At 31.0% G+C, this 23193-nt stretch overlaps 3 protein-coding genes across 5 annotated transcripts; all 3 read right to left on the reverse strand.

Moving 5' to 3' along the window:
• Positions 1-646: 646 nt before the first annotated feature.
• LOC134240676 (uncharacterized) lies at positions 647-9326 on the reverse strand. Of its 2 annotated transcripts, none has more exons than XM_062722741.1 (7): positions 9067-9326; positions 8090-8189; positions 5882-6114; positions 2250-2397; positions 1956-2111; positions 1689-1862; positions 647-918 (listed from the first exon to the last, which is right to left on the reverse strand). In XM_062722741.1, the coding sequence occupies exons 2-6, from the start codon at positions 8175-8177 to the stop codon at positions 1699-1701; spliced, it is 789 nt and encodes a 262-aa protein (XP_062578725.1). In that variant the 5' UTR covers positions 8178-8189; positions 9067-9326; the 3' UTR covers positions 647-918; positions 1689-1698. The 2 variants fall into 2 exon arrangements, with proteins under 2 accessions (XP_062578725.1, XP_062578724.1); XM_062722740.1 differs by having other exon boundaries at positions 1689-1871; positions 9067-9325.
• A 2150-nt stretch (positions 9327-11476) lies between these two features.
• On the reverse strand, positions 11477-19404 carry LOC134240674 (uncharacterized). 2 transcript variants are annotated; one of them, XM_062722738.1, is made up of 7 exons: positions 19373-19404; positions 18910-19093; positions 15576-15667; positions 15040-15275; positions 13720-13864; positions 13069-13224; positions 11477-12671 (listed from the first exon to the last, which is right to left on the reverse strand). In XM_062722738.1, the coding sequence occupies exons 3-7, from the start codon at positions 15658-15660 to the stop codon at positions 12325-12327; spliced, it is 969 nt and encodes a 322-aa protein (XP_062578722.1). In that variant the 5' UTR covers positions 15661-15667; positions 18910-19093; positions 19373-19404; the 3' UTR covers positions 11477-12324. The 2 variants fall into 2 exon arrangements, with proteins under 2 accessions (XP_062578722.1, XP_062578723.1); XM_062722739.1 differs by having other exon boundaries at positions 19365-19380.
• A 2112-nt stretch (positions 19405-21516) lies between these two features.
• LOC134240679 (angiomotin-like) lies at positions 21517-23193 on the reverse strand. Its single transcript, XM_062722745.1, has 3 exons — positions 23112-23193; positions 22902-23018; positions 21517-22763 (listed from the first exon to the last, which is right to left on the reverse strand). The coding sequence occupies exons 1-3, from the start codon at positions 23191-23193 to the stop codon at positions 22396-22398; spliced, it is 567 nt and encodes a 188-aa protein (XP_062578729.1). The 3' UTR covers positions 21517-22395.

Raw genomic sequence — 23193 nt, forward strand, 5'->3', positions numbered from 1 at the left:
TAATAATTTTGACATTTTGCTTAACATTATATATGTAATATAACGAAGGGTTATGCCATTATACTGTAGTTCCAAAATGGTAATTTTTATTACAACAATGTGACCTTAATTTGTGCGAAAAACCATGTGAGCTTAAAAAGCTTGTTGAGCTGTATATTAATCAAAGTCACATTTTTAAAAATAAAGATTGCATAATTGATTGTACACTATGTATAGTACGTTTTGCTTTGTATTATTTGTGTTTAAGTATACATATAACTGTTTGATTATTGTGTCATAGTATGTTTTGCATTGTCTTATTTGTATTACTAGTATTTAACATATACATTTGACTTGTTTGATTATTCTGTCATTTGTTTTAAATTCTAATCTTTTACTGAATGATATGTAACATGATGTAATAAACATTTTTGTTTGACTTTTTATGGTAATAAATATATTTTTAAAAATATTAAGACGAGTATAAGAAAACACATAATTTGTTTCGTAAAGCGAGTTAAATCATACAGCTTATCACAGGGGTATCACTACTAGGTAAAATTAAACGACAGCATTCGAGTTTTTAGTGGGCAGTATATTGACCATCAAATTTAATAGTTACGAACTTCTGGCTAAAAGTATGACATAAAAAAGAGAGACGCAGTCATAAGTTTCACTATAATAGTATTCATTTATTTTGTTTACAATGTGATCAAAATTACATGCACACGCAAGAATCAATGAAAATTCAATCAAAAACGTTGAAGATTCAAACACGACCAACAAATAAAGAAAAAAATATACAATGTCATAAAGGCACATCAATAAATATTTGTCATTAGAAATTCCGATAAATTAGAAACTATTGACAATTTCAACAATAAAAACAGTTTCGAAAACAAATCAATATCCATCTCAACAGTCGAGTATTTCAGTGACCTAAACAAAGGAAAGAAATGCATGTATATTTTAAAAGAATTTTTTTTTTTTTCGTAAGGAAAATATATACCAAAAGCAAAATATAGGTCTTGTTATATCTTTCAATACATCCAATGTTAATGGATGTAAGAAGAAGGTACGGTTTTAGCTTTATAGCATCCTAAAAATGCAATGTCATCACAAAGTTTTGAAAATGTCTTAAATATTAGTCAAGTATAGATTTAATATGACTGTGATAGACCAGGAACGAATATGGCATGAAAGTTCATCGTTCTACAAATATGACGTCATTAATGTTATGTATTTCTCTATTCTGAACAGAAAAAGCCTAAAAATATCCCATTTCAAGGCTAATTTTCCTTTAGAAAAAAGTGTCCACAGCCGTCGCCCACGTTAATATTTTGATATGTTGTGCAAAAGTCGATAAAATAAAAAAAATCACATATCTCAAAATCTTTGTGGATGATGTCTGTGGACAATATTATCTGAAAGAAAATTCCTTTGAAAATTGCTGCCCTCTGCAACTGTTTTAAAAAATACGGGGAAATGCACATGTTTATGACAGCACAAGTAGCATTTAAAAGCACAAGTGCGAAAAATGATTGGTATGATTTTTCTGCATTGAATTTCAATTATTCAGAAAACATGAGTTTCCATCTTTTACACCAGTTTTATTTTTGAAAACCACAGGGCAATTTTTTTTATGGAAATCATACCTTGTTCTTTGTCGAAATATGTAGATTTTTTTATATTCACATTTGAACACTCACCACATCTGTTTCATGAAGACTGTTTGTTATTGACGACTTCATCATAGCTGGGAGGGGATGCTGAGATGTTGTTTGGTAAATGATCTAGTGATTGTGAGGAAACTTGGTGTGGTGATTCACTATTGGCGGTTAACTGATTAGAGTGCGATGGATGAGGATATGAAAGCTGATATACTCTGGGAACTACAAAAAGGAGGGTATATATAATTACAGTTAAATAAAAAAAAATAAATGCGATCAGATTGTTTCTTCAATTTTATTACTTGCCTTCATTTGAAGGTGTCCGGTTCAATACTTGCCCTTCTGAGGAATTCTTTCTCAAACGATAGCGATAACATGCTAAACAAAGAAATAGTTGAAAAAAGGATCCAAATACTCCGCCAATTATAGTACCCAAGGCATTTTTGTCTTCGTCTTTTGAAGCTGTTTTAAAGTTCATGAGTAATAGTATTAATTTTACATATAAAATATGTCCTTTGATAAAATGGATGTTAAAGTCAAAACAATTCAACCAAAAAATACTTGTTTTTACTTTTGATTAAATATAAGAAGATATCTTACCATAGAATTTAACTTTTTCAACAGTGAGAAGAAATTTAAATTTTGAGCTTGAAGAGTCTTTCCCGGAGAGTTTTACAAAGAATATATGAAGATCTCGTCCGGCAGATGCACAGAATTTGGTTCCATTATTTTTGGTACAACTAAGAGTCTAAAAGAAAAAAAGAAAAACTCTCAGCATTCCGTGAAAGTTTTATAGGGTACATAGAGGATAGTCTATGTGTAAGAATATAGAATTTATTTAACGAGTAGGACATTTTAATATTTTCATGAGTGCAAAGCACTGTCTCACGAGTGATATAAATTCCATATTCAAATTCAAAACATAGGTTTTTCTTTTAATAACATTTTCTTTGATTTTCTCTTTGCCTAAATCTTTTTATAATACCGTGTCAATTAGCCTATATATGACACCATAGTTGAACAGTTTGGATGTCATAGCTAAGTGATGTGAGATTCAAACATTGTAAACATGGATTTTAACACCATATCTGGAGGTTCTTCGGCAGTTTGTAGTCTAGTATCATAATAGTCTATTCACACACACACACCCTTACCCTCTCTCACCCCTCTCTCATCAAAGTTAACCTGAATGATTTCTCTATAATAATCTATATCTATTTTGGAATGCTTCATTCAAAATGATTTTAATTAACTATTTTTTTAAAATGTATAAATCAAGTGCAACAGCATAACGCTTCAATAATTATGCATTTGAGACTTTATTCTGTTGGTTTTTTTTTCAAAGATGCAAGTATAATCATACAAATGGAAAGCTCTAAATCTGCACTTTGCAATGCAACTAAAGACATTTAGATTAATTGTAACTTAAAAGAGTTATGTCTGTATAACATCATTCGTGTGGTAATGGGCACCTGATCTTAGACAAGCCGACCAGCGAGTATGATACATCTTTTTCATATTTTGAATAATGACATAGAAGATGTTGATACTCTAAGCTTCCCAACAGATAGCCATGAATGTGATGATTTTTTGAATTTTGAGATTAGTGAGGAAGAAATCTTATGTGCAGTTAAAAAATTGAAAAATGATAAGGCCACAGGCTACGACCAGTTGTTAAACGAACATATTTCATCAACAATAGCTATATTTTTGTCTGTACAGTGTATATAAGAAATTGTTTAATTTGATTTTTGATAGTGGAATCATTTCAGACGAATGGCTCACGGGTATTGTCAAACCGATTTTAAAAACAAAGGTGACCCAACAAATCCAGAAAATTATCGTCCAACAACATTTTTAAGTTGCCTTGGTAAGCTTTTTACCTCCATTTTATGTAAACGCTTGGAAAGTTATGTAGAGAACTTTAATCTTATAAGCGAAAGTCAAACTGGCTTTCGGAAAGGTTATTCTACCTTGAATAATATACTTAGTTTACATTTTCTTATAAACATGGTGATGTCTCTCAAAAAGAAACTTTTTTGTGTTTTTATTGATTTCAAACAGGCATTCGATACTGTGTGGAGAAATGGGCTTTGGTACAAACTTTTGAATAATGGCATTAGCGGTAATTGTTTTACTTTAAAAAAAAAAAAACATGTATAATGGAGTCAAGTTCCTTGTGACTATAAATGGTCTTTCATCTGAATTTTACAATTGTAACATTGGTGTCCGCCAAGGAGAAAATTTATCACCTCTCCTGTTTTCTATGTATATTAACGATTTAGAAGAGTTTCTCGCCAGCAAAAATGTGCATGGGCTATCTTTTAATAATGTAAGCAGCTCAAACTCTGAAGAAAATGAAATGTTGCTGTATTTTAAATTATTTATTCTGTTCTATGCTGACGATACAGTTATAATGTCTGAGTATGCAGAGGGTTTACAACATGCTCTAAATAAGTTTCATTCGTATTGTGTACAATGAAAACTGAACGTCAATGTAGATAAAACAAAAATTATGATTTTTTCGAAAGGTCCATCTGTTAAAAATGTATTTTACTACAATAATTCTGTTATTGAAACTGTGAACGAATTTAAATACCTAGGTATACTCTTTTCACGATCAGGTTCATTCTGTAAAACTAAAAAACATTTATGTGAGCAAGCTCAAAAAGCCATGTATGGAATTATACGAAAAATTAGACAATTTAATTTACCAGCAGATTGCCAGCTTGATTTGTTCGATAAAGTTGTCACTCCAGTACTTCTGTGTGGATGTGAAATATGGGGTTTTGAGAACATTGAAATAATTGAGCGCGTTCATCTTAAATTTTTGAAATATATTTTTAATCTAAAAAGTAGTACTCCTAGTTATATGGTTTACGGCGAAACGGGTCGCTTCCCTTTATATATAACAGTGTGTTCAAGAATGATTTCCTATTGGGCAAAATTATTGGTAAGCCCTGAAAACAAGATTGTTTATGTTACATACAGACATTTATTTGAACAGTTTTGTTCAGGAAGTCATAAGAACCCTTGGATTTTATGTATTAAGAATATACTTGATAGTTGTGGCTTCTCAAATGTATGGAATGAACAGACCTTTTTAAATATTAAATGGCTAAAAGCTATAGTTGAACAACGTCTTAAAGATCAGTACATACAGAAGTGGCGAAGTAATATGCGCGATTCGTCTAAAGGTCTCATTTATAGTATTTTCAAAACAGAATTTGGATTTGAAAAATATTTAGCCTTACTACCAAAAAAATTTAGAACAATTTTAATTAAACTAAGAACAGCAAATCATCGTCTTCCAGTTGAGACTGGGAGATGGCTTGAAATTCCCAAAAATGATAGACTATGTAATCTTTGTAATAATGGACAAATAGATGATGAGTATCACTACATTTTAGAATGTAAATATTTTTCCGAATGTAGAAAAAAATATCTTCCTAGTAAATATTGTAATAGACCAATTTTTTTTCAAATTCTCAGATTTGTTGTCATCTGCTGACTACAAAATATTAATTAAACTATGCAGTTACATAAATAGAGTATATGAAAAAGTCTGTCCTCCATAATTATTTATGTTACTTTATACGAATGTATTTCCGCCATTTCACGTGTATCTTGTATTTTATTTTTTGTATATATTGTACATATATTGTTGAACCTCATGTACCATTGATATGGTTTGAGTGAATAAATTGAACTTGAACTTGACGATTTACTGACTTTTGACAAACTGAAGGCAATTTAAAATATAAAGACAAACAATTCTTAGGGCCAAATGATAACTAAATTGTTGGATAAGGAGATGATAAGCTTCTCAAATGTCAAATTTTCTTACTATAATTAGTAATAATATACCGGTATTACCTTCACGTGGTGTTTATATCGCATTTGATTCTCAGTACGATCGATTTGTAAACCGAGGCAGGCCACTACAGATAAGTTAGTGCTTTGGGCATTTCAACAATATACACCGTAGTTAAACGTTGACAATTCGTTAATTCTATGGTCGTTATAACAATCTTGTTGACATATGTAACCCATTACAACTGGGTCGAGTTTGGCATACGTTTGTGAACATGAAAGTTTGGTTACAGAAAACTTTTTGAGACCGATCGACACCTTTTTTATTTTGTTAAGTTTTCTCTTGTTTTTTAAGACACAATATATATAAATTGAACAGTATTTTTTGTACAAACTGAACAAAAAATTTATTTACTAACCTGAAGCTTAGTAGCTATGAATGCATATTCAAAGCTTAATTCAATAGCACAATTTCCGCCGATGAAATATACTGGTCGAACGCAAATTGCATACAATTCCGAATCAGCCTCTCTTCCAATTCTCAATGAAAAATGATTTGAACATGAAATTTCTTCTCCATTGTAAGTTACATAAACTGGACGATCCTCGTTCACGTTTTCAAGACGTACATTGCAGTCTCTTCCAAATTCATCTTAAAAGAAAACATTAAAAAAAACATCATTGAATAGAGTAACTGTTGAATATTTCAAAATTGATGGAACATCGTATAGACTTACGACTAATGTTTTACTACATAGACATAAAATTTGATAAAATTGATCGAAATCTGGTTCGATTTTTCGTCTAAACTTGATTTAAGAAAAAAACTAATTAATGAGAAAAAGTGGATTTTACGATTGTTGTCCGAAAAAGTCGTAGACAATGCTTATAATTTTGTAAACATGCAACCAATAGAAACCAAATTTTGCATTGACATAATACATTCAGCGTTCCTTTAAATTGTGAATTCTGAAATATATATCTCTCATATTAATAAAATTATGACGATTTATATAGAGGTCGATATGGTCTGTCGGCGCATAAACAAAATATGGAATAATTTGTGAATATAAGTATTAATTACATTTGCTTTTATTTCATTCAAACTATGTAAGAAATCAAAGTCAAATTCAATTCAGTGAAAGTGTAATCACAATCGTGATAACATATCAAATTACCATCAGAAATAGACGATTGGTGTCTTGATTTTTCAAAGTAATGTTGGAATTGAATTGAAAATGACGTCGTCAATCGCCTAACCGGTGTACAGGGATGTAATAAATTGTTTTTAATATGGTTTATATGCATCAGAGACGAATAAAAAGAGTAAAGAAGTGACATTACACACTATTCTAATAAAAAGGTTGTTTGTAAATGCTATGAGATCCAATGATAATTTCACCTCCAAACCAAAAATAGTTACGCCTATAAACTTTAGAGTACCTCTTTGTTAAACGCAGACAGTAGGGAACGTTATTGGACACGATTAATGTCAAGCATTGTGTATCCTCTGCTGCCTACAATGTAAGGTGATCCTTCGACCTAATTCCGACCGAATGTTTAATCAATTAAAAAATATGGACAGAAAGTGAATTTGAATACCAGTAAGCCTTCATCAAAAATAGCTTTTCGCTTTTAGAAATATAATGATTATTTACAGACGCAGGTTAAGCAGAAAAAGGGATTATGACGTTATATTTACATCCACTGAATATTTTCTTCTTTATTTCTTAAGAAACCCATTACGTTAATCACTGCATGAACTACATTAGGCATGTCGCCTGTTCAGATTTCTTGATCAGTGGCTGTTCCATTAATGAAACGTATGAAGACGTTCGCATCATTAATACAATAAATAATCTTCTTAATCCTACTTAAAATGATTATTTAAACAGATATAAATATAAACAATAAAATGTCTTTCTTTGTTTGTTATTACTGGAATAAACGGTCGCAGCTATTGCAGAGAAAATTTACATAACCCGCGTAAGGGTTATGTATTTTTTCTGCAACAGCTGCTTCCGTTAATCCCAATAATAACAAACAAAGAAAGACATTTTATTGTTTAAATAGCAGAACGCTTGCTTTCGTGTGCCGATGTACACTTTTATACTTTCTTTATGTTTATATAATTTTCTTGTTAAATGTGATATCATCATGAAGCTTTAAATACATGAGCAAAAAATATTGCTTCTTACTATGACAAAAAATGAAATTTAATTTACTGAGAGAAATTAAACTGTTTACCCTGTCTACGACTTTTTGGGACAACCCTCTTATATTACCAAATATTATCATCTTGACACAATTTTCAACAAGTCAACAAAAAATATCGAAAAGTTGAATGAATTGAAATGAATTTCATTGACATTCCCTTTTATTTCTTTGATATTTCTTGTGGATTTTCCCAAGGAATTTGTATAATTGTCATTTATTATTAAATAGATCTTGATTCTCAAAAGTAAATCACATTGCAAAGGTAAAAAATCACATCAGAAAAACAATATCAGAATATAAAACAAAAATCGAATACTGTGTTTCGGTCAACGTTATCTATTTGAGGCTAAAAAAAATTATTAAAAAAAGAAAGAAAACTGAAAGAATGTACGAATAGCAAGAAAACTCACAGGTTATATTAGTTATCATTGCAAATACTTTGGCAATAGATACAATTAAAATGAATACACATCTGCTCATATATCCTGAAGGAGCCATTCTTCAGCTCATCTGCAAAATAAAAATTGTATCAGGAGTGAAATGCAATATCATATTATTCAATCATATAAAACATGCACAAGAAGATAGCTATATAAATGGTGAAGCAATCCATATGTATGCAGTATGTAGTATGGAGGATGATCAATTCGAAAGTTTTTAATTTGAACCATACTGTACTCATATCTGAACAGAAAAAAATGTAATAATTGTTTATCCCAAGGAGAAGGGAAGCAGATTTTAACATATTTGTTTCGAGACTCAACATTTTATGTTTATATCGAAATGTCCTTGACACTATAGACTCATTCAAAATAATTATATTTTATTCAAAGTTATTCAAGGTATTCAAATGTCCTTAGTTTTAAACCTTATATCAGTTGCTTGAAATTTGAATTCATTTCGAATTTCTATTTCACTTCTAACTGCTTTCCGTATGAATTCATTTAATCTAATTATGTTCATGATTAATGTGAGAAATATGCACTAATTAACACAAAATTCATCACACCATTTATGTTGATAATGAATCATATAAAAATAAATGACACAACGCCTATAGGCAGAGATAACTTTTTTTTCGTCATTGAACCGAATATCTTTTCTAATCTCTAAAAAGAATTATCGGAATATTTTTCTTTTGCTTTATTTATATCTAGATGTATTCATTTCCTGTTTAATGCAATAGTCTGGCATGTGAATGAGGTAACACTTTTCATAATTTTCCTAAACCTGTTAAAAGATTAAATAATTGTTAATCCCTTTTTAATCAGGTTTTTTTCATTAATTACACATATTAAGATAATATTTGACGTTTATATGCTTATCTTAGGTTTGAAAATTGACAGTAATAACATGAAATAAGTAATGTTCAGAAATATAGCCTTACCTCAAGACTTGTTGTGATGGAAATGCACATGCATTCAACTGTGAAGGCAAACTATATGGATAACTGTTCCGATCAACAAAACTTTTAAACCGTTAGTACTAGGGCTTTCAGATAGTTGAATCGACACTTTTCAAAAGTTATTTCCCTGAGTCGCCATCTTTGGAGAAATCCCCATAGAATCCTCACAGTAGCCTTTATAGTTTTCTGGTTTAAAACTTTGACATCTGACAGGAAAAATTCTGTGCATCTTGTAGAATAAATGCCCCAAGATGGGGCTACTCATATATCGAAATAAAAAAGAAAATAACCACAGGGGACTTACAGAAAAACGTCCAAATGTTAAGTAGCATAAAGAGGAGAAATATCATTCCTTTTCCTTTTGACCTTTTGGTTGACCCCGCAAAGGGATATTACTATTGAAAAGTGCGGACTGGACTATTTTACAGTTCTTGTGACAAGTCCTTCCTTTGGATTCCAACAATTTTGACCTTGGCGTTGGAATCTGACTTGCATTCTTCTCCATACGTTAACAAGCAATGCCATTGTCATTATCACATGATCCCACTTCTAATGTTTCGGAGATCCATGTTTGCACTGCTCCTATTTCGTATTGTTTATTGGACATTTGAGCTTGAATACTGCTCGCATTCTCCATATATTTCATGCAGCTTTTTGTCTGGATAGCTGTGTTTTTGGATACTACATATTTGCTTAAATGTGTAATTCTACGTATACCAAGTTATGAATGCTTGCAGCAAGGGAAATGAACACCACAATATACCTAGATCACTATTTTTACGAAAGACACAGTGCCTCATGCCACATGTATATACGTACATGTATATGTGCATAATTTTTTTTTAAAAAAAGTCACACCTTTTACAGTTTCGTCCAAAACTTAATAAAAAAAGGTATTACAAAGGAAACAGACTGACAGACGCCAGGTAAAGTAAATTAAATCTTTAGGTATCAAACTGCTCTGCATGCGAAATAAAAGTAACTGAAGCAAACCTGACCTTTGACAAACTTTTCATACATTGTGGCATCTAGCTCAAGAAAGTACGCGGCATTTAAAAAAGTAAGTGAAACAATGAGACCATAGAAGCATTAAAGTTTTCTTTATTGGACATAGGAAAGTTTAAGTATTTCTGGCCAGTACTGATGAGAAGACAATATGAGGAGTCATATGAGCATGGACGATTACTCCAGGACAGTAGGGATGCTGGAAACTGGCAAAACGCAACGTAACGTTACAGAAAGACTTGCTTCCCAAAGCGAAATTATCCGTTTATGGAACTGATATTTAAATGAAATTCAGGATGTCCAAGTATATGACAGTCCATGAGGACCGTTATTAGGCCAATATGCAAAGAAACACTTTTAAAAGTGCTCTTAAGCTCAATACTGAGCTTCAGAGAGCAATAGGAAGACGAATTTCTACTCCGAGAGTACAAAACAGGCTTCATGAAGCAATCTCAAGGCAAACAAACCAGTCGTACGTCCTGTATTTGAATTAAAGCATCGCAGAAATCAACAACAGTGGGCAACAGAATACAGAAATTGGCAAAAGCATCATTGGCTTTCTTTTCTCTACTCTGTCAAGTTGACATTTTGTTTTTGACCTTATGTTGGCAGACGAATTGTCTACAGAGCAATTTAGGGGAAATCTATGCCGGTTGTTTCATTTCTGAGTATTGTAGATTAAATGAAGGTTAGGTGATGATTTTGGCAGGCATAAGTCTTAAATGCAAAATTGATCTGTACATTATTAAAGTCTACTTGACAAGTTTTAAATACCAGGATAATATCCATTATCCTATTGTTAGACCTTTTGCAGATACTGAGGGGGAGGGTTTCATCTTAACAGACGATAATGCTGGAAGTCATAGACTCTGAATTGCAAAAGAGTACTTGGAAAGTAAGTAACTAGGTAGTTCTCCAGACCTGAACCCAATTTTACATGTATTGGACATTTTTTGCAACGCTTTGCAGGTCGTTTATAACACTTCCCAAAATCGACGGGACCTTCAAATGTGCTGCTGGAGGAATGGCAACAGATCCCTTAGGCTAGTCTTGTATGGCTGTGGGCAGCATGGGTCGGTGTTCTTAGGTTGTAATTGCCTCTCGGGGATGTATCATACAAAGTACTGGCAATCATTTTACTGACTTGATTTGACTCTTCTGAAAAATTATATTTTCAGGTCTATACTCGAACTTTGAATATAAGGTATAATACTTAAACTAAAACTGCGTACTGTTTTCTATAATCATGTATTTGATAAACATTTTTAAATTGATGACATAACATTTTTGGTCGAATATAGTATAACATAAACAAGTCTGATAAAGAATTTAATAACAATTAAAAAGAATACAATACATGAATACATGTACATTCAAAAAATCCCAGAACCAACAAACAACAAGTTAGATACTACAAAACCTGGCAATATTGTGAAATTCCAGTAAATCAAAAGTTAAATAAATTTAACAAAATACAATTTATGTTAACTACATAAATGTTTCCTTTAAATAAAAAAGGAGGATTCACAATAAAAATTACCCTTTTGAAATATTTTTTTATACCGGTATATGTTTTACACACGGAAGTATTTTTTGTTATAATTTTTCTAAATGTTTTTATGAAGAAGCCAAGAGGAACTTTTTAAGATATTCACTTTACATGAACATTATTGTATCACAAAAAGTCCTAGACATGAACAACTTTGCTTCGCTTTAAATATATTCTTGAATCTGCTCATGAAATGTTCATGAAGATCCTGTGAAATTAATATTGGACCCTCTTGATTTCGTTAAAGGTTAGAATCGTTATAGCCATTGAGATAACAATAATGTTTGAAGTCATGGAAAGCGTCAGTTCTAAATAAGAAAGTTCGTTGTGTTTTCCAAAAATAGAAAACAATAAAAAAAACCGATCATTTTCAGGTACTAGTATCTACTGTTAAATGACAATTTATAAAACAAAATGTGTGCCATGTACCTTACAATGCGCTAAAGGATAAAGGTTGCAGCACAGGTGTGTTCACACAACAGTGTTAACATTGGAGTAAATGAAAACATTCAGATAATAGTATAGACAGAAAGAAAGGGACCATTCATCAAAATATTCAAATGATAAGAAATTAAAGAAAAATCAATAAACTCACACTTGCATACTTTTTGGACATGCATTTCATCGAAATTTAAATATGAAATTCAAAAAAAGGGAAAAAAAAAAAACATAGTTTAATAGAAAAGCTATTTATATGCTACTTCATCATAGCTAGGGGGCGGGGCTGAGGGCGATTTATCCGGTTCATGCCATCTGCTGGTTTCTGAGGACTGATTTGGAGTTTCTGTATTGTACTGTGGCTGTGGGTTATATTGAGGTTGTGTGTTGTACTCTGGTTGAGTGTTGTACTGAGGTTGTGTGTTGTACTCTGTTTGTGTGTTGTATTGTGGTTGTGAATTGTACTGTGTTTGTGTGTTGTACTGAGGCGTATACTGTGTTGCATAATTGCCTGGCGGATACACGGTGGTGTTACCACTTGGATTTTGTGCATTATATGATGGATAATGGTAAGTTGATTGGTTTACCATAGGCACTACAAAAAAGAAAAAAATCCTTTTAAAAAGAGAATTTTTTTCTATTTTTCTAACGAGCTACCATAACAGATTTATTGACCATGCTCTTTGACCACTGAACATTACAATATATTTCATTGACAAAGAAAAACATTAACCTTTCACTAAAGATTAAAAGCAAAAGAAAAAAAAAAGATTTGATAATTGAGCACAATACAAACTAATATATGTCTGAACTAAGTTTGATTTTTTGGGCGCGTGATATATATTTTCTTTAAAAGGATTAATTAATTGTACAATGACTTAAATTTCGTTTTTATAATAGTAAATACACACATCTACGTTTTAACATTAAATGTTATGAATAAAATCCTTAGAGATATATTTTTGTGATAGACTAAAGCTCGTTGCACTTACCTGCATTTTCCTGAGTTGGTACTAAAACCTGGCCTTGCGATGACTTTCGCTTGCACGCACACCAGCAGCAACAACCAATCAAAAGTCCAATGAAAACACAACCCCCCACAATACCTCCTACGATAGCTCCGACGAGATTCTTCTTATTTTTTTTATCTATTGTAAAGCAGACATGAACAAATCCATAATATACAAACTACATGTATTTTAAACCGGTCAGCAGGGTTGGGATGCTCACTCCCCAATGGCACCTGGCCTGTGGGCCATAAAAATTAGACGAGCTCACTTTTGATCTCAGTCTCACTTTCCCACTATATATTCCTTTGGTTAAAAAGAGACTGAGATCAAAAGTGAGCTCGTTTAAAGTTTTATGGCCCCCAGGCCTGATCTGAGTTACGCGAAAAACGAATTTCTCCGCCAGACATTAATGTTAAAATATGCTCAATTTGAAGCCATTTCTGAGAAAAATTGTTCTATTGACTTGTCTACAGTGAAATTAAATTAATAGTAAGGAATGAAGCTTATCTTACCCTACAGTTTAACCTTCGCTGTTTATAAAGCTTAAACTGCTCCAAGTTATGCTTTTTCGTATAACACAGTTTAAAATAAACTTCATTTTCAAATTTTTGAAAATGGAAAATTTACACTTACAATCAAAAACTTTTGTAGCAGTAATGTGAAGTTTGAACTTAGCATTTTGTGTCGATTTTCTCCCACGCTTCTCAAAAAATATGTACATGTAGTCGTCCTGAGAGCCACAAAATTTTTTGTAGACATTTTCCCCGCAACTAACACTCTGCAAAACAAATTCAATCAATCATCAACCAATAATTTATTTTTCTCTTTAAAAAACTCAGCACAGTTAAGGTTACAGTAAGGAGGCAGGGCCTAATTTTTACGGGAAATGTTTACTATGACGTCACACATAATATAAGGTCTTCAAAATACCACAAAATGAAATAATTATTTGCTATTTCATAAGCTAGATAGCTGTATACTATATACAAACTTACTAATACATGCAGTTTTGTCGTTTCTTTAATCCCACACAATAGTATTTAAACGATGCATCGATCGCAATGCACTTGTCACTGTGACATCATCTCGCAAAAATGACGCAATTTGTACACAGTGAGAGGCTGATCATGTCACATTTTGTACAATGAATAATGTCTTTTGTTCTCAAATAAAATATTATTTGCAGTTAAATGAAAGGCAGTTAACTTGGATGCGATTTCTATTTTAGTATTTTATTTATAAACTGTATTAACATTCGCCAGACAAGCGATACTGTTGTGCGTTTGTATGCAGATTTATTGAAAAGGTAATGGAAGGGCCCTAATAAATCGATTTATTGCAAGGGCATACCCTTAATGTATCTTGTCAAGTTTTTACACATGAACTCAAGAAGCATTAAGATATTTGAAAGGCTATATTTAATGTAGTTCGCCAGCAAAATATTCAACCTGCCCTCCAACAATTTAAATTTTAGCAATTAAAAAAGGGAATCTATATAGGATCGCAGCACTTTTCACAAACTACATATAGTGTTTTAAAGGATTATAAATTAAACTAAAATTTTCAACATGGTTATGCCCTTGCAATATTGAAATTTATAGATGACCTCTAAACTGCAAGTATAAATGCTAAAATCATGTGACGTCGACACCACGTGACAAGTCTAAATAAAAAATCTAAATGTCCTCAACCTGCTGATTTAAACCACATTGCATTTTTTTTTATATCAGTGAAGTCCTAAAAAGAATCGCCCATCCCAATAAAGCATGTATTTTTTATCTTAAAAAATCGCCGTTATTTCCATTTGTAACCTTAACTGTGCTGCGAAGTTACATTACCGCTACATTGCCTTTTTAATTAGTCAACATCTTATATGTACACAGGGTGATTAAGACTTAAGATGTTTTATTTCAATTCAATTTTTATTACAGTACAGTCCCCGAGTGAACCTACCTGTAGTGTTCGGCCACCATAGGAAGATTTATAATCCAATCTCACAGAACAGTAGGGGTCATTGAAATATATTGGTGTAACACAGATTTCATATTCATCCAAGATGTTATATCCTCTTCCATTAAATGACATGTAATCACACCAAGTCGAAACCTTTTCCCCTTTATATTCAACGTAAATTTGCCTATTCTCACTGACGTCATCCAAAGAAACGGAGCAATCCTCTCCAAATTCATCTGTGTAAGATTTCAGCAATTAAAAATATGTAAATATTCAGCAAAATGTTAGCGATTTCAAAGGCCCTCTGTTGCTTTGCCTCAATTCCCTTAGTGCACTTTCTAACACATAATTTCATTAAATTTTATAAAAATGTTTCGTTTTCTATATATAATTCTATTATAGTCATCAAGTACGGGAAAAATGACAAGAACTCAATTATTACATCATAATGGATCCAGTACCAATCTTAATTCATTTACTCCATGTACATCTTGGAAAAAATGAAGTCGAAAAAAAAAAATTCAGATAAGACTTACATGTGACAGTTAAAGTTCCTTCTGTGAAAATTATAGCAGTCCATAGAATTGATAATAATTGAAGAAATCTGTGAATGGATATCATCCTCTATCTACAATTTTCAACATGAAAAATGGAAATTATCATTAGTATTCTGGTCTAATGTTATTCTTACATATATATCATTTCAGCTTTTAAGAATGCCTACCTGATAAACTTCTATCAATTCTTGGCTAATTTCACTCATTTATGATATCCAATATACATGTTTAGTCTTGTACATCTTTGGTTCAATTTACATCATTTCAAAAAAAAACTATTGTAAAGATCTTTTAGCATTATTTTAGATATAGATGACTTAAGGGGGGACCTATGTCCGAAAAGTCTTTGTGTGAAATTTTCAAAACTTTGACATTTCTTTCCTGACCACTTGCTCATAATTTTTAGGTATTAAAAACAATACCTTTATATGCTTATTTTTTGCAAAAACAGTGTGAAATGCTAAAAATAGATTAAAATTTTTGGCAAATATGCGCTAAAAAGAGAAATGTCAAATCATATTTAAAATCAACACTTATTTAATTTATATGACTTGTATCTTTAAAATTGGCAAATTCATTGAAATCCATCTCGCATGAAAAATTATAATGGAGCACAATGTAAGTACTACCCCATTTTTCTTGGGGTATTTTTATAATTCCGACATGCATAACAGGTAATACTTAAAAATTGTGTGAAAATTTTGTAATTCATATTTTTTGAAAGAAATGATTCATCTCTTTATTTCAACAAAGAAAAGAGTATGCCTTTATGATAAAATAAACGAGAAATATGACGTTTCCTTTTATTTTTGTACTCTTGTGTCATAAATATTGACCTTTTGCACAAAGCACTGACAAACACTTAAATATAAAACTATTTTGCAGAAAACGAGTATTTTGTTTTGATTAGAAACAATTTAAATAGATAATTTTTTTTCTACATTCCTTTCCCCGTCAACAACCAATGCCTATTAAAACCTAGGAATGACTTTATACAATAAAATCTACATGTACTATATAAATCAATAAGCAAATATACACCCTTTTACATTTTTAAATTTTTTTTTAGTTTTCTCCAGAAAATCGATTAATGGTAATTATAAAATTAAACATTTTCCCCTGATTTAAGCCACTTTCTTTCCAGAATTTTATCTCTTTTTTGCACTATTATATCAGCATATTATCAGGGTATTTTTTCGTAACAGAAATTGCTATGAATTATCAACCAAAGGAAGAGAATTCTAATATTAACAAACTCCATAAATCAAATAAAACAGAGATTAATTAAGAAATAAACAACGTTATTCAGTGAACATGGCGTTATGAATAGCAATTGCTCTGCTGGCATATTCCATGATGCGCGCTAGCGCATCTTGGAAAATATGCCAGCAGAGCTATTGCTATTCATAATGCCATGTTCACTGAATAATCGTTGTTTATTACTTATATTTGCATTCTTTGATTTTTTTTTTCAAGAATATCAAAAAATTACAAATGGACGCAGCTTCTTGTCTTTAGTGAAGAAAAACATACGGCTTTAAAATCAGTAAACCTGATTAATGCTCCTTTTCTCTAATAAATCACAAACATATTTATAAAGTATTTCCCTCTCAAACACAGTTATCTGGATACAAGCAGCGCCGTCATCACATTTTTGTTTTGATGCAGTTGTGACGTCATCGATCAACGTTATTTAAACCCTCTGACAAAAATCAATAATTTAACACTATGATGAAAACTGAGAATGCTTTTATAATGATTATTACTCCAGAATGCTTTTCTATAATTTTTTTTTAGTTTATCTATTTATTTATTTTTAAGAGCTGAAATCATTCTTGAAATAGACACACTAATTAAAGAAATTTTCTCTTTCTGAATGTTATTACCCAAGTGTGAAGAGTTATCGTTCTTTGTTCAAATTTGCATGATACAAAAAATAAAAATATGGTAGTTCTTACAATTTTTAAAAAGTTTTATTTTACAATTAAATGCATTCACCAAAATTGAATTTTTAAAGATATAAATCAGCAATTTTAAATATTCTGAATCTCCTTTTTTTTAAAGAATATTATTAAAAACTTATTTTTATTCCCCTTGTAAAACATTTCATATATATACTTCTCAACACAGAACGTAAATGTAGTACTTATAGATTGTTCTACACGAGTGTGATAGAGCAATTGCACTCATAATAGAAGCAGTTGCGTCTATAGTCCTATGAACGCAGTTGATGACTACATGTTCATAGTGGGAGAGAGCAGTGGATATGCAAATATTGATGAATAAATTTTCCTTTTTGTAAATTTTGTACGTAATTGATTATCAACAATGTTATGCCTATATCACAGTTGCAAAAGTCAACAGGTAAAAACAAATGTCGCTATTGTGACGTCACATAACGCTGCCTTGACGTAGAACGACATAATAATTTAGTGCCAGAATACTTAATGGACATCCTTCCAAATATGCGCTGTAACACATCTATCTACTCGACAAGAAATTCTCAAAATTATGATATTCCAAAGTGTCGATTACAAACTTATAAGTCTACGTTTATATAAAAATGGAATCCATTCCACTTGAAACTCGAAATTTACAGTCAATGTCAAAATTCAAATCTAAAATTAGTAATAAAAAATCTATCTGCCCCACCTTCTTAACTTTGATTACGGTAACAGAAGACTTAATGTTCTTCAAACCAGACTACGACATAATTGTGTATTAAATAACGACCTTTATAGATGCAATTTAATATCAAGTCCCTTGTGCACATGCGGTAAAGTTGAGGACACATATCATTATTTTTTCGTATGTCCAAAGACAGAAATGAATTTTTAAATAAAAATTTGATAAAATTACTAGATTGCTTAAAATTATGCTGCAGAGAATGAACGTCTTTTTCTTTTGTTCAAACATTTATTAAGCATTCTGGTAGATTTCCTTGTTAATTACTGTACCTATATATTAATATATGAATTTGTTCAACTTTTATATATTTATACAAATATGCAAAATGCATCAATTTGTTTACTTTTGCAAATTCTGAATCCTTTATATAGCAAAATAATATCAATGTGTAATTTACATGTATAGGGAGAGGGCGTTATAAGTATTCAGTACTTGTGCTCAATCCCTTTGTAATTATATTACTATAAAATATGTTCAAATCAATCAACGACATAGGTCTCCCCTTAACAACATATTTAATTAACCTTTTCAGTGGCAGATCCAGGATTCAAAGGGGCCGCCCGACCAGTTTGAGGTTCGTTTAGGACAAACAGACATTTAATTATCATAATTTTTAACAAAATACCTGTATCTTTTTTCCGCTGACTTCAAATTGAAATTCTTCTATTTGAAATCAGTTTGTGTAGAGATCTTTTCCAGTCGTTGTTATCTAAACGATGCTTTTCGCTTTATTTTTCCTCACAAACTTTACTTACAGTTTCGTCTTTTTGGAGGTACAATCGCACCTTAACGCTACAGAGGGAATGAAACTAAAAAAAAATAAAATTGAAAGTAAGATGCATAGACTATAGTTTGCATAGGCGTCGGAAACATTTTTACTAAAAATACGAACTCAAAAAATTTATAACTGTAATGGCTGACCATATTTTGCCCGACCTAAATACTGCATCAAAAGAATAACTTTGAATGATACATGTTCAAGCCTGTAATTTTTGTAACAACAAATGTATAGAAATATGTAGCCAAATATGGAGTTCTTAGATTTTGAAAGAAATAAAAGTTATAGGTCAAATCAATTACCTACTTACTGTAGTAAGACGTCCGATGTTCCTTAATCATTAATGCATAATGCGTATACGTATGGCGGACCGTTCTTGTCTAATACTGCTAAAAATGTGAGGTTTAGCACCATGGACATATATACATAAACTTAAATATGACAAAATAATTAATCGTTATTGAAAGTACACAAAATCAACACACCCAAAATAAACAAGGATTACAAACAAATGTAAACAAAAACATGGATAAGAACAATGTAAAGACAAATTTTCAAAAGGCATTATCAACGTTTTAGTCATCAGTGCATTCAGTATTGTATATAAAAATATAATATACTAAATCTTAATTTAAATTTAGTACTCACTTAACATAAAGGGGAAAAAACAGAATTCAAAGTATTAATAATTTTCTTCAATTAAATTACAGACTTTCTAACTAAAGACATGTTATTAATAAAATTACAATTACTTTGCAAAATTATTACATTTTTCTGAAAATTTTGTCAATGAATATACAGAACATCTAAGGGCAACCTTTGCATAAACAATGCAAGATATAATAATTATGCTATAAGCATTGCGTATCTTTGCTGTGTAAATTGTAACTTTTATTTACAACATGTATACAAGAACTGACCAGGATTACTTTGATACAGTTACCTACACACTGCATGGCTTATGATATTTGATTAAAAGTGGTTAATTTTAAGAGCAAAACTCCTGAAATTCAATATTTTCTTGAATTGAAGCTAGGTAAGCTGAACATCCTAAAGAGCTATTTCTGTTGAACATTTTTACTTCATAAATAAAACTTGTACTTACTATAACTTTTTTGAGTTTTTCAAATGCAAAATTTATTGATAAAAATCTGTTTATATGTTATCAACAATAATTATCAATTTGAATCTGTTTTCTTTTCTAATGTTAAGGGAGCTTTTTTAATTGAAATAATTATCTCCATTGGCTTTGTCCTCTAAATCATAAATTGAATACCTCCTTAGAGGAGTTTTGTTTTGATTGTAATTTACAGATGTGATTTGTAGGGCAATTATCTCTGCCCAACAAGAGAGAACTCACAAAATTTAGGTAATTATAAGTTTTAAACCGAAAAAAATCAAATTTTACATATTAATGTTTACAAGAAACTAGATTATTATTATCATTTATATAGTTTATCCTATTACAAGTGATTGAAAAAAAATTATTAAAGACAAGACATAACATTCATGTATAGAGCTCTGGATACATATGCGCAAGATGGATTCAAACATAATGCAGTCTTAACCTTACGGTCATAATCACAATGTTTCGTCTGTGGAATTTTAAACATGTGAATGACTATTGAATTATTCTTAAATCTAGGGATATATCAAATTAGATACCTATAGTACGCACGACTTGCGATTCGTATGAATCACATACATGTATGTAGATTTTCATACCTAACTTGACTAAAATCTAGGTGCTCTTCTACTTATTACAAATGTAATTAGAGATTTTCATTCCTTATGTATAAACTATGTCATATTCAGTAAAAGAATAATTATACACAATTATAATTTCACATTCTTCACTAATTCTAAAAGAGCAACAAAAATACACAATCGATAAAAATTCTCAATAAATACTAAACGTTTGATTTCCCGATATTTATTTTCCTAAACCGACCTTTTATTCGAATTGAAGGAAAAGGAATTATTTTTGTTTTATTATTTTTCCATCTTTAGTCCCACAGTGTTTGTATTTGTTTGTTTCTAAAGAATTTTTCCTATAACTATGTATATATTTCTTGGTAGATCTAGAGTAAATTTCAAACGTTGATAATTTAGTGGAAGGGTTTGTGAAGAATAACTTCAAGGATTCAGAATGGTACAATGTATATAAACAACGTACACGAAGGATGGAGGATGATTAGAGTCGTCTGTGTTTTTCAAACCTGAAAGGAAAGTTAACTTTTGGGTTGATTTGCATTAGACGTTTATAATTATCATCTACTACTTAAGAACTCAAAGTTGAGTTCTTCCTCTTACATTTTTTCGCCTTTTTCATTCACAGAAATTAAGCAAAGACGTATAGTTTGAACGTTTTATTTCCTTTCATACACTTAATATACATAATTTCAATAATAAATGAAAATGGCTGGTAAAAATTAAATTAAGTTTCACCAATAAAGCGTTCGAAGGGACCAAAAGTCATTTGTTTTGAATCATATAATTAAAAACCAAACAAAAAAGGGGCCATGCATGTTGAACAGCAAAGTTTACATGTTTTATATAATACTTCCAACAATGAACTACTGTAATTTATCTATCGAATATTACCAAGATCTCGTCACAGCTTGTAAAAATATCGAAGTAGAATATTTTTCCCAGCAACATTTCTTCAATTACAACTGTAATAGAAGATTTGAGACAAATCTCTTGATTTTCTTTTCCTTCATGAAGAGTGCAGTACAAAAGAACTTTTTATGATAAAGAACAGAGTAAGAAAGAGAAAGTAAATATACCATCACGACAGAGACTAAAATTGCAGAAAAGTATTCCAAATATTTGGGAAGACCCTTTTTCGCAAAGTTTTCAGCCTCAAAATCGTTGAACTATAACGATGAAATTATATTTTGCACATTCCAAGCATCAATTAATCTGTGTTAATGCCCTCCTGATATGTACCTAAAATATCTCAGTTGATCTAAAATTTAAGATCTGACTTATAATGTGGTTCTAGACACAGATTATGTAGTTCTACCTATCGTCGAATACATCAAATCGAAAATAAAGTTTCACTGATTAAATCAACTGATGATAAACAATTTGAATCGAAGGCACATGTTCATGTACATAGGAAAAGTTGACTTTCATTGCGGTCTCTAAACTAGTCTGAATGGCTGTTTATTCCTCCGTTTTCCATCTTTTATTTACATAATTCATAACCAACTAGTTAATGAATTAGGTCGTCATGGTTAGTTTAAAATACAGATATATATTCGATATCTTACCATTTCAACAGACTAGTATGAGGTACTACCACAAAATCGAACATATTGAAGTACTTCATTTCATTACTTCATCATAGCTAGGGGGAGGGGCTGATGCTTGTTTTCCTGGTTTTTGCCATACACTTGCTTCTGCCGGCTGATAATGATGGTGTGTATACTGATGTTCTTCTGTATTACACTGAAGCTGCGCACTATACCCAGGTTGAGTATCATACTGAGATTGCGTATTATACTGAGATTGCATATTATACTCAGAGTGGGTATTGTACTCTGGCTGTGTATAATACTCGGGTTGTGTATTGTATTGAGCTGAACTTGGCGCTGTATAGTTTTCTGGTGGATAGGCAATTACACTTCCATTGTTAGGAAGCTGTGCATAATACGACGACGCAGAGGGATAAGTCTGTTGGTTTACCAAGGGAACTATAAATGTAAAAGAAAAAAAATAAATTTTAGATCAACATTAACCTAAAATTAAACTTCTAAATTATGTTTTGGACCTGAAATATTAGGTCAATTACAAAATATATATATCTAAGATATCTCATATTCTTTGCATACCTGAAGTTGTCTGCGTTGGCCTTAAAACTTGGCCTTGCGTTGACTTCCGCTTGCAACAGCAGCAGATGGCAACCAAAAATAGAATTGAAAAGAAGGACACCGCAACCACAATAAGCGCTGGAGGAACAAATCAGTAAGAATTTCAAAAACAGTATTGTTAAATGAGGGAAAAAATTATATTGCACTTGTACGTGTTTTAACAACACTCACGGAAATTCAAACCGCCCACATCAGCAGAAACTTTAGGAATAAATGAAATTGCCAAAAATATGACAAACAAATGGAGGGTCAT

This window comes from Saccostrea cucullata, unplaced genomic scaffold, assembly GCF_032062105.1.
Source record: "Saccostrea cucullata isolate Sc308-1 unplaced genomic scaffold, CSIRO_AGI_Scuc_v1 ctg259, whole genome shotgun sequence".
Lineage (NCBI taxonomy): Eukaryota > Metazoa > Mollusca > Bivalvia > Ostreida > Ostreidae > Saccostrea > Saccostrea cuccullata.

What these genes read in the sequence shown, in the direction of transcription:
- LOC134240676 (XM_062722740.1), bottom strand. Translation starts at nt 8,177, where the DNA reads ATGGCTCCTTCAGGATATATGAGCAGATGTGTATTCATTTTAATTGTA. An exon ending in AATGATAACTAATATAACCT is followed by an intron (nt 6,115 to 8,089) that starts GTGAGTTTTCTT and finishes TTTTCTTTTAAG; the next exon opens with ATGAATTTGGAAGAGACTGC. An exon ending in CCGGACACCTTCAAATGAAG is followed by an intron (nt 1,872 to 1,955) that starts GCAAGTAATAAA and finishes TCCTTTTTGTAG; the next exon opens with TTCCCAGAGTATATCAGCTT.
- LOC134240674 (XM_062722738.1), bottom strand. Translation starts at nt 15,660, where the DNA reads ATGATATCCATTCACAGATTTCTTCAATTATTATCAATTCTATGGACT. An exon ending in AGGAACTTTAACTGTCACAT is followed by an intron (nt 15,276 to 15,575) that starts GTAAGTCTTATC and finishes AATCTTACACAG; the next exon opens with ATGAATTTGGAGAGGATTGC. An exon ending in ACCAACTCAGGAAAATGCAG is followed by an intron (nt 12,672 to 13,068) that starts GTAAGTGCAACG and finishes TCTTTTTTGTAG; the next exon opens with TGCCTATGGTAAACCAATCA.
- LOC134240679 (XM_062722745.1), bottom strand. Translation starts at nt 23,193, where the DNA reads ATGACCCTCCATTTGTTTGTCATATTTTTGGCAATTTCATTTATTCCT. An exon ending in TGTGGGCGGTTTGAATTTCC is followed by an intron (nt 23,019 to 23,111) that starts GTGAGTGTTGTT and finishes TTGTTCCTCCAG; the next exon opens with CGCTTATTGTGGTTGCGGTG. An exon ending in GCCAACGCAGACAACTTCAG is followed by an intron (nt 22,764 to 22,901) that starts GTATGCAAAGAA and finishes TTACATTTATAG; the next exon opens with TTCCCTTGGTAAACCAACAG.